The sequence below is a fragment of the Camellia sinensis genome, chromosome 2 (genome assembly GCF_055761805.1).
Source record: "Camellia sinensis isolate YWXY chromosome 2, ASM5576180v1, whole genome shotgun sequence".
Taxonomy (NCBI): Eukaryota; Viridiplantae; Streptophyta; class Magnoliopsida; order Ericales; family Theaceae; genus Camellia; species Camellia sinensis.
The window spans coordinates 95,766,460-95,777,728 of record NC_138962.1 but is presented as its reverse complement, the minus strand read 5'-3'; the positions used below and the strand labels follow the sequence as shown (position 1 = coordinate 95,777,728).

The following is an 11,269-nucleotide window of genomic DNA, read 5'->3' as shown; positions in this document are numbered from 1 at the left end:
ATTGATCGGAACCAATCCTCTATTTGTTTAAAATAACAAGTCTCCAAATCCATTTTCTCTCTCGGAACCACTCATCTATCTGTTTAAAATCACAATTCTCCGAACCAGTTTCTCTCTCTCTCTCTCCACTTCCCCAACTTTCTCTCTCTAAAGCTTCCTTTACCTCCGCCGACTGTCCTTTGAAAATCTGGTACTAAGATCCGATTCGTCGGAGAATGTGTCGCTGCAGCCATACAGATCGTCGGACTCATCGTGGCAGGCCATACGATTGGCGGCAGAAGGCGGGACTGGATTTCAGGGACTTGGGCCTCGTACGCCAAATCGGGAGGGTACGCCATGAAAATGGTGGACAGAGACGTTTTGCCCATGAAAAAGGATATTCAAAGGGCGGAGATGGAGAAGAAGTTCAAAGTGGTGGGTGGACAGATCTGTTCGTCTACTGAAAATCTCGACCGTCAGAGCGAGGATGAACTCCATCCAACGCTTCCTCTCCGACTCCGTGAACAGAAACACCCTCATCGAAAAACATCAGATGGACATGGTCTCCCAGATCTCCTCTGCTATCCACCAGATCTTGCTGTTTGTCCAGTGAAAACCACCTCGTACAACCGCTTTTCATTAACCTGTACAAAGTCGAATCAGAATGAATTCAAAGTAATTAGATTCAGTAACACAATGTAGTGTAAAAGAGAAGGAAATAAAGAGCAATTAAGAGAGGTTTCAGAGAATGCAGAGAGAGACAGATGGGCTAAAAAAACTGCAACAATGATAGAGACCACTAATTTTGAAACTCTAAAAAGACCACTAATGACATGACACTCAATAAAAAAAGAAAAAAAATACAACACCAAGGTCAAAACATCAAATCATTCCTGGTGGGGCTCACTGCCACATCATTAGTGATAGCACTAATTAGTGCTCTCACTCATTTTCCAAAAAACTGATACTTACATAAAAATAAATAAATAAATAAAAAGGCATAAAGAAATTTAAGCTTCAAAGCTTTTCATTAACTCTTCACCTTTCCGAGATAGCTGCAGTAGCTCTCATAGCTTTATTTCTAAAGAAATATTCAAATGTTTTACCAATATCTTTTAATACAATTTATAAACATAGGTAAAAACTAGCAAGAAGACAATAGTTAAAGTATAATTATTTATTTATTATATAACAAAAACTTAGTGATTAATATCTTATTTTTTGCGGGAATGAAGCACTCGACAAGTCATATACATTGAACGGTTCGAATTATCAATGTGAGTTTCGTGGTGGACTCACATAAATCCGACAATACAGTCCAATTCAAAACCAGACTAGAAGTAAGTCTTACTCTCAATTATTGTCCTTTTTTTACTTTTTATTTTTTTATAAATATAATATATATATATATATATATACACATATTTTAGTGGATCCTCTTACTACATAATACGTTAACAAATATCAAATTATACTATTGGAATATACTATTACATTATACTATTACATTCTAAATTAATAAACACTAACTCATACAAATGAATTTCATTTTTATCACTTTTTAAATACACCATTGAAGATACTCTACTTGACACGGTTTTGCTGCTGACCGTTGTGACTCAATAGGGTGAATTATACTTGAAAAATATTTGGGACTCAAAATATTTTATTAGTATTTCTACCAAATGTCTTATAGGAACATAGAATCCACACCATATGAATCTCATCTGAACTCCATACCCATATAAGATATTTAATAAAAATATTAATAAAATATTTAAAATCCCTAATATTACTCATTATACTTTGGTCCACCACACTGTGCACTTACCCATTTCAATTGATAAAGCTCGTGGTAATGGAATCCCATATTAAGGGAAAATCATTATGCATTCCTCGAACCATTAACTAATAAAATGTTAATAAAAAATGCTTAGAGGTCCTAAAAATTTTACTAAAAATTTTACCAAATGTCTCACATGGGTGTGGGACCCACATGGGACCCACATTGTGTGAGTCCCACGCCCATGTGAGACATTTGGTAAAACTTTTGGTAGAATATTTGGGGTCTCTAGCATTACTCAATTGTAATAGAGCACTAACACATGGACCACCGCCCGTCTTGTTTTTTTTTTCCTCTCCCATTTACATTTTTTCTTTCTCTTTTTTTCTATCTCCACCTTTTTATCTCTTTTTTTGGGGGGAATTACAATTCAATTCAAGTGACCAAAATTAATTACACAAAACATGAGGTGCAACTCTCTTTGTGTACTTAAAAAATTCACAGAAAAATTGCTAGTAATTTTTCGTAATAATTGAAAAATAAATAAGTTAAAATAAAATAGAGAATACAAAACAATCTTGTTTTTAATTCTTAAAAGAGATACAAAACTTGAAAATAAATTACATGGAATATAGATTATGTAAGGGGTAGTTTTGCATTACTTCTTCACTTCAAACAAACCTTTGAAAGATCCTTGTTCTATTGCCTGAAACTGGAAAAATACTCCGTTCTGAGATGCCGAAATTAGCATTCCGACGAGCAAGTTATTATTTTTTTAAGAGAGGAAAAAGTCCCTATATTTCTTAAAGTGCAAGTTATTAGAACATACATTTTCCTTTCACCATTCACCTCCTTTTATAGACATTTTACTAGATATCTCTTCTTGTAACTTTTGATCATTATCATATCAGAACCTATCCCCTTATCCCTTTTCGGGAAAGGGACGGCTTGGGCCTACTCAAGTGAATCATTATGCCGAGGTCCTTTACTTATTCGGCTTCAACACATTGTATCTTGTATTCGGATTGCACTTTGGACACCATTTAGATTTACCTGGCAATGAATCATTTGAGGCCAGTGGACCTTGCTTAGTTTGGCCCATCTTAGATGGGCTTGGATATGCCATATTTGCTGAATAGTAAATCCAATTACTCGGCTCCCACAAATTACAAGATGAATTTTGGATTAACAAAATTACAAAAGCATATCACTACAAGAAAATACATTTTTGGCAACCATTTTTTGGCTACCAAAAAAAATTTAGTCGCCAAAAAGTACGGAATTGGCTACCAAAAATAACATTAGTCGGAAAAAGTCAACTTTTTAGCTACTAATTTTTTTTAGTAGGGAAATGTTCATTATTGGCGAAAAAAAAAATTTAGTAGCTAAAAATATTACAATTGGCGACTAAAAAAATTTTTAGTAGGTAAACATATAACAATTGGCGACTAAAAGAAATTTTAGTAGCCATAGAGCTACTTTTAGCTACTAAATTGTTTAGTAGCCGAATGAATTTTAAAAATTTATCTTTTTATCTTTGGCGACCAAAATTTTGGTCGCCAATAGTTTATTTTCAGCGACGAAAAACAATTTCAGTCGCCGTAGGTAGGGATTTGGCTACTAAAAGATTTAGTCGCCGATTGGAAAATAAAAAATTATTTTTTACCTTTGGCGACTAAAATATTAGTCGCCAATAGTTTATTTTCAGTGACGAAAAACAATTTCAGTCGCCGTAGGTAGAGATTTGGCTACTAAAAACTTTAGTCGGCGATTATAATTAAAAAATTTGAAAATTGGGCTTCAGATTTCGGAGGGAAATTTCATTGACGACTACAAAAATTGGTCAGGAAAGAAAGGTTTAAAAAAAAAACTTCCACACGCTCAGACTCTCATACAGATCTGTGACTCTCTCTCTCTCTCTCTCTCTCTCTCTCTCTCTCTCTCTCTTTCTCAGTCTCTCACGCCTTTGCCCTCCTCCAGCTCTCTCTCTCGCCTTTGTCTCCATCGTCGTCGGGTACGGGAGCATCACCGCCATCGCACACGATCACCACCGTCAATCCGCCATTGGAGCATTGCCCCAGGTATGTCCTATCTCTATTTTGCACTCTCTCTATCTTTCAGTCTCTCTTCCCCTAAATTCAGCCTCTAGGGTTTGCTTCTTAACTTGAGGATGCTCTGTTATGATAGCAGAGCAGAGCTGGCCAGAAGATTACGATTCTGGGGCAAGACCCCATGGGCGGGTCTCGGATTCTGAAGGAGGAACTGAGGCAGAAGATTACGATTCCCCAGTACCTGAGGCTAGCCATGCGCGACGCGATTCAATCCAGGGACATCGCCGCCGGGGAACCACCTCTACATTTACGATTTCAATCCATGGGATCTCCCTCGTCTGTTCTCTTCTATCTTATTCATTTCTTTTTTCTTTTTTCCTGTAATTTTTAATTTTTGAATTGAGTTTTCAAAAAATGGTTCAATTTTATAATATACAAGGTTTTTTTTTTTCTTTTCTTTTCTTTTCTTGTGTCATGGATGTTCAGTTATTGCAGTGTGAAACTTTGAAACTGCCCTATCTTTAGCAAAAATGTTACTATTAATCAGAAAAGAAAAAATTCGATTATTTACTCAAAACCCTAAATAAGCAAAGCAGTTCCGTAGATCATTTTCAAACACACTTCTTCGATTTCAACAAATTATACCGTTTTCACTTGGGTCCTTGTCCTTCCCTTAGATTCGTTGTCTTCTTTTAAGAAATAATATTAGATTGTTTCTTCTTTATCCATTCTCATGACATAAAACTTCTTTCTTTTTCCTTTTTTTTTTTGAGTTTGAAATTATATTTCTATATTTTATGTTGTGTTAATTGCATAAAGATATGAAGATTATAAAGAAAATGAAAATTTGAAACCTACAACAGTTATTTAATCTGATTGGCTTGTAAGATCTTGATGAGTTTTAATTTTCTTTTCTTCCATTTCTATACATCTAAATCAAAATTCAAGCACAGTCAAGTTAATTTACAAGAGCTAGCTTCTAAAGTTATGAAACTTAAATAGTTTATGATTTTTTGGCTAAATTGTTACCATTTTTAAACCAGAATTTGCAGGAGAGCTATGTCGCAAAGACCCCGAACAGTGGTTTTTCTTCATTCTTAGACAAGAGAATGAAGCCCATGAAGGAAGACCAAACCGGCTCACAACTTTAGGGTATTGGAAAGCTACTGGCTCTCCTGGTTACGTCTTCTCTTCTCAGAACCGAATCATTAGTATGAAGAGAACCATGGTGTTCTACAAGGGAAGAGCTCCTTCCGGAAGAAAAACTGAATGGAAGATGAATGAGTATAGGGCCATTGAAGGAGAACCTTCATCATCAATTACTACAATTCCACTGGTACGTGTGACTTGCATAGTTGCATACCATAAGAGCTTTTTTTCTAAGGAAAATGATAAAAACCTGGAATTTTTTATGCAAAATGCTGTGTTTGTTGGACTGTATTTATTCTAGATAGGGCTCAGGCTCTACCTAGATGAATGCAGTGCTGTCACACAGCATTTTGTACAATTTTTTTGTGAACTTTTATTTTTATTTTTACTATGTAGTATTATTTCTGGTAAATTAGGGCTTATTGTAGTGTTTTCTTCTATGCTGGTATTTAGTCTGTGAGCATGTTCTTGGTTTAGGATATTAATGAATACATATACACTTATAAATGGATAACTTTGAAAACTACATAACTAAGACCAAATAGGTGAAGTTTTAAATTCAAAGAAGGGAATAGGTGGTTTTCCTTTCTGTTTTTCTCATTCTACCCAAGTAATATCAGGAGGGACACAGAAAAAAAAAAAAATCATAGAAGGGAAGTTTTAAAACTCAGTCTACTAATCTTGAAATTGTGAATTCAAACTAGTGCAAAGTCATTTTGTGCAAATTATACCATATATTTGGTCTGTATTCAATTCATCCTCCTCAAGCCCTAATCCAATGGGACTGAACTGAGACTACTTTTTTGTCTATTATTAGCACAAGAATTTATGTATTTTATGTGATCTAACCATAATAACACCTTTAACCAATTAGGCTTAGCGTAGTTAGCCACCACAACTTTCCTAAGGGTTTAGTCCCTATAGATAGGTTATGGGTTCAATTCTCCTCAGGGAGAGTTGAATTAAAGAGGAAAGCTCTTGATGCTTTGTAATGGGTGGAAATGCTAATTTTTCTTTATTCAATCTTATGGTTTGCAGTTAAGACAAGAGTTCAATTTGTGCAGAGTGTACATAAAATCAAAATGCATGAGAGCATTTGATAGGCGACCATCAGCGGCGGCGACAAGTGATGGTTGGGCAAGTTCACCATGGTGGTGGTGGTGGTGGTGGTGGTGATCATGAAGCAACAACTTCTTCTAATCATCACAACAGTCTAGGGATTGAGAGAACAACCTCTACTGCTGTTTAATCTTCTCTGTTCTAGCTCTATTCTGGTCTGAAACTAATTCGAATTGAAACAATTCTGGGTGCTGTCTTGGTCTATTTGCTGAGTGAGTGCTATTCTGATGTGTTTATTTTGCAACGATAAATATAAAAATATGTAATTCCAAATTATAACCAAACATTGGAATGTGAATCCTATAGATTAATAATCTCAATCCTATGCTATAATCCCTCAATCAAACAGGCCCATTATGTATAAAGCGACCTTCTTAAGATTAATTGAGCAAATTTTAATAGTTGAATCAGTAACCTATTTGTAAGAAAAAGACCAACAAAAGTAGATTTGGATATATTATGAAGAATTGATCTCACCCAAAACCTAAGTTATATAATTCAATGCAACCAATGAAAAATAGTTACATATGAGAACAAAAGTACTGAAATTAGCATAAAATAAATACAGTTTCATAGAGATCTGTAGACACCCCATTTTTGACCGACCTTAAGACTCAGACGTCACCAGTTGAGCGCTCGGTGATATTGCATATTGTGCTCGTTCAGAAGTTTTAGAGTCCCGGCTGCAAACCTTGCCTCTGGACTTCCGGACTCTTTCGTGTCTTGCCTCGGTTTGCGAACCAGGCTCTGTTTTCTCTTCCCGAAGGGAGGGAGAGGTCTCGTAGATCATCTCTCGGTGGCCGTAGGCTACGTTTCGTGGTCGTAGGCCATTTTTTCCATTTGGAGCCCGGTTTCCTGTTTTTCGAAGCTGACGACCGTGTGCCTCGGTTCGGGACCACGTAACAACCTCTGTTTTGTATCCGTTTTGGTTCATTTTTGGTGGAGACCTTATTTTCATAGTTAGGAAGCTTGTAGGAGGGTGAGAGGCCAGCAATTGTTCTGAAAAGCCAGCTTTATTTCTTCATCGCTCTCCGACGCCCGTTTTCCTCACTTAAAAGCCAATGTTGACCACCCCGGGGCCACTTTTTTGAACCCTAAACCCCATATTTGTGTTGTACACACCTGGGAGGCCACCAATATTTGGTGGCCGACCAGTAATTGTGCCTGACCCTTTTGAGCCCCTCTAAAAAATGGTCTTTTCTCTCTCCTAGTTCACTTTTTCTGGGTTTTGAGTACATAGTTGTGTTGTGCACACATGGGAGGCCACCTTTTTCAGGTGGCCGACCAGCAATTGTCATTGACCCTTTTGACCCTTGGTCGGCCGGCCATGGAAGGTGGTCGGCCGGCCCCCTGAACCTTCTGAACCTGGCCGGCCATGACCCTCTCACCTGGTTCCTTACAGCTGCCCCCTCTGTTTCCCCCCAGATCCTGTATCCAAGGGGGGGTCTTTTGGGGGAAAATTTGAATTTCATTTTTCCCCATTTTCTCCTCTCCTCTCCTCTCCTCTATAAAACCAACCCCTCAGCTCCTTGTTTGGGGGTTACAAAAATTGGTTTTGAGCTCTTGCATTCAATCTCTCTCTCTCTCTCTCTCTCTCTCTACTCCAAGCACCAAAACCCCTTAAGTCCTACACCATTTACCCTACACCTCATAGCACAAGGCCTCCATCCCTTATTCCAGCACTTTGGGACTGTTTTGAAGAGGTTAAAGGCTCAGAAAATTGGTCCAAGAGCTGCTGGTTCATTGGTCTACAAGGGTGAGTCCCATTTTCCCTCTTTCTTGCCTTGTTTTGCTTTCTATCTAAGCCATACTTGCAAGCTTTTTTAGGCTCCGACCCAAACTGTAAATAGTCATATTTTAAGCCCCTTTTCATGTTTGATCAAGGACCTCCTACTGTTTGAGGTCTCATACTACCACTTGCCTCTTTATCTCTCTTTTAGGCCAATTTTTGCATAGTATTTTAGGCTTATTTGTGAGCTGTTTTGGACTTTTCCATAAACTGTGAAATATCTTTTTTTGAGCCCCTATTCAACATTGTTGAAGGGCTCTCCTCTGTTTGAGGCCAGCAGCTATCACTTGCCTCTTTAACTCTTTTTCAGGCCTATTTTTGCATAGTATTTTAGGCTTATTGGTGAGTTGTTTTGGACTTTGCCATAAATTGTGAAATATATTTTTTTGAGCCCCTCTTCAACTTTGTTGAATGGCTCTCCTTTGTTTGAGAACAGAAGCTACCACTTGTCTCTTTACCCCTCTTTTAGGCATTTTCTTGCATGATAGTTTGGCCTTATTTGTGATTATTTTCATGGCTTTATGTAAACTGTAAAGTGCCTTTTTTAGAGCCCCTGCTCAACTTTGTTGAAGGGCTCTTTTCCATTTGGGGCCAACTGCTGCCCCTTTGTGTTTAATCTCTCCTTTAAGGCCATTTTTGCATGATAGATTAGCCCTATTTGGGTTCATTTTTTAGGCTTGTTATAAATTGGAAATATGCATGTTTTATTACTATATTACATCTGTCTTCATGCTTCATGATCAAATAATGCATACTTTGTATAGCTGTAAGTCATTCCATGTGCCTAGTTTCGAGTTTCGGGACCATTCCATGCATCGGGTGCCATGCTTCCATGTTTCGGGATCATTTTGCATCACATTTCAGTGCTGGAACTTGCATGTTTGTATGCCATATTTCATACCTTGCCATGCCTTGTTAGAATGGCATTCGTGCCTTAGGCTTGGTCCTCGATTTGCGTGCATGTGTGCACGCATTTCGAGTGTCTCATTTTCATCTCATGGCTACTGATGTGAGTGTGGCTGAGGTCCACTCATGTTGGTGTAAGTCCATCGTGCATTGTGTATGCCATTTCATTTCATAGCATTGCGTATGCTAGGTTGTATGTTAGAGCATTGTGTATGCCTTGTTACCTCGTGCATCGTGTATGCCATTTCATAGCATTGTGTATGCTAGGTTGCATGTTAGGATTGCATTCATGCATGTCATGCATATTGCATTATGTTTGGGATAGGAGTTAGCCCGAGCATGGGAAACGAGGGACGTTTCGTACTTCGAGTGACGGAACGTGTCTCAATTCTCAGTCACAGACACTCCGGATTATCTATGATGGAGTTTAGGTCTTGTCGTGTTTATATGTGCATTCATTTCATATTGAGTCGTGCAATTCGACTCCTCGGCCATTATGCATCGATATGTGTGATTGGTGGCATGAGGATCGAGGACTACACTCCCCGAAGAGTAGTCGTGCATACATATGTGAAAATACTTTACCATGCTCCTTTGTTACTCTCTGTTGCAGCAAATCAGAAATCGACAGCCTTCCGGAGCTTGGCACGCATTCCAAGAACAATTGCAAACAGAGGCAAACCGGGGCATCACAAGGGATTTTCCGACAAAGGTAACTAGAGCATGCATCATTCATCATCTGGAGCAAATTTGAGGCAGTCCCTGGCTTGCATGCCAATTTATTGCTTTCCTAATTTAATTTGCTAATTAATTAGGGTTTTGGACATATTTGGACTGTAATTATTCATTTGGGACTGTATATTATTTATTCGGACCCTCTGCGCGAGGGCAATGTTGTAATAAGTGTGCGTGTGTATGATGTATGTCTTCCAACCCCACGTCTTTCTCCCTTTTATTTACCCACTTATGATGGTTAGATTAGGGCATGTTTCAATTAGCATACAGTATGATAGCATGTTTGTATTCATTCTTCTGTTTTGCATGCACCGGAGTCGGCGCATCATACTAACTGCATTGTATTTTCAATTTCAAGTTGAATACATGTTAGCTGTAGCATTTCATATGCCATGTTTAGAATAGCCGAGCCTGCTATAGTTGCACTTTTGCATGTGTTGCATTAGGCATTTCTGTATAATTAGGATCATGCATGGATTTCTAATTAGCTTCTGTTTTGGCTTGGAGTACTCGATAAGTTTTATGCTTTAGCATCCTTGCATGCGTGTGAGTGACTGCCATGATAGCATGCTTACCAAGAGGCTAATTGCTTATGTGATATAACTGCCTGAATGCCTGTAGGTGAAGGTTGGGTTATTTGGATTGGAACAATTCATCAAATGTGTGTTTTAAGCCCACTAGATAGTGGCAAAATTATGTTTTGTAAGCCCACCCGAGGGTGGCAAATCCACATCTTAGCCTACTTGCGGGTAGCACCATCAAACCATTTTCAAAATAAACGAACATGAAATATTTTGTTCCAATTCAGGCGATCCAGTCTATACTTGTATGCTGTGCGCATCACATAGTAAATCTAGGCTAATAACCGGAATAAGAATGCATAATGTTTTCAAAAATAGATATCATGGTTAGTAGAGGCCGATCTTTGATCGGGCGAGCGGGGGTGCTCACGAAGTGACCTTCCCTAATCGTACCCAAGTTCCCGAGCCAAGGCAACTTCGGTGATGACGGACACATGGGCTTAGGCAAACGAGTCAGGGTTTCCTAAATTTCCCCAAAATAAAACATTTAGGTGGCGACTCTGTATCTGGCAAAGCAGTCCATGTTTGGCACTTCTTTCAAAATCTGTTTTCTCAAAACGATTTGCCGGATTTGGACTTTTTGGTTCAGATTTAGAACCGTGACAATTTGAGAGTCTTGAACTGTAGTGAGCCCAACACGAATAGAACGGGGGGACTCACCCTCCCGGGGCGTTCGGGGACGTCTACAGTTTCTGGCGACTCTGCTGGGGAACTTAGAGAACTTGACTTGAACTCATGATATCTTATTTTGACTACACTTGTGTGTTTCTTTGCATTGCATTTGCATTGGTGCGCCTAGGACACCGTGTTTTCCATCTGCTATTCCTGAACGGTTTGCCGGAGGCTTGTCTTGTCAAGGCATGACCATAAGGTTGACCGGTTATAGGCTCTGCCAGTATGGGAACACAAATCCTGATTTTACCGGGGGACCCTTTTGACCATTCGACCTAGTGCATATTCGGATCCATAGTGATCATTCCAAACTAGGACAGGTTACTTACCCGATATAGGTTGTTTGAAACCGCTGCATGTGTAGTGAAGCCCTAGCTCCTGACAAAATAGGACAGGGAAACCCTCCCCCAACATAGGGGTGTTTTGGCTCTCAATTATCTGTTATGTGCTGTCAGAGTGTGTCTCTACAGGGGTTGCATGTATCAGTTTGAGAGTTTGGGACATC

The 11,269-nt window shown here is 38.7% G+C and overlaps 1 protein-coding gene across 1 annotated transcript; it reads left to right on the top strand.

Moving 5' to 3' along the window:
* Window positions 1–342: 342 nt before the first annotated feature.
* LOC114282785 (NAC domain-containing protein 90-like) lies at window positions 343–6,651 on the top strand. The gene is made up of 4 exons (XM_082912250.1): window positions 343–625; window positions 4,090–4,149; window positions 4,857–5,149; window positions 6,001–6,651. The coding sequence occupies exons 1-4, from the start codon at window positions 343–345 to the stop codon at window positions 6,136–6,138; spliced, it is 774 nt and encodes a 257-aa protein (XP_082768376.1). The 3' UTR covers window positions 6,139–6,651.
* The last annotated feature ends 4,618 nt before the right edge of the window (window positions 6,652–11,269 follow it).

What these genes read in the sequence shown, in the direction of transcription:
- LOC114282785 (XM_082912250.1), top strand. Translation starts at nt 343, where the DNA reads ATGGTGGACAGAGACGTTTTGCCCATGAAAAAGGATATTCAAAGGGCG. An exon ending in CAACCGCTTTTCATTAACCT is followed by an intron (nt 626 to 4,089) that starts GTACAAAGTCGA and finishes GATTCAATCCAG; the next exon opens with GGACATCGCCGCCGGGGAAC. An exon ending in CAATCCATGGGATCTCCCTC is followed by an intron (nt 4,150 to 4,856) that starts GTCTGTTCTCTT and finishes TTTTTAAACCAG; the next exon opens with AATTTGCAGGAGAGCTATGT.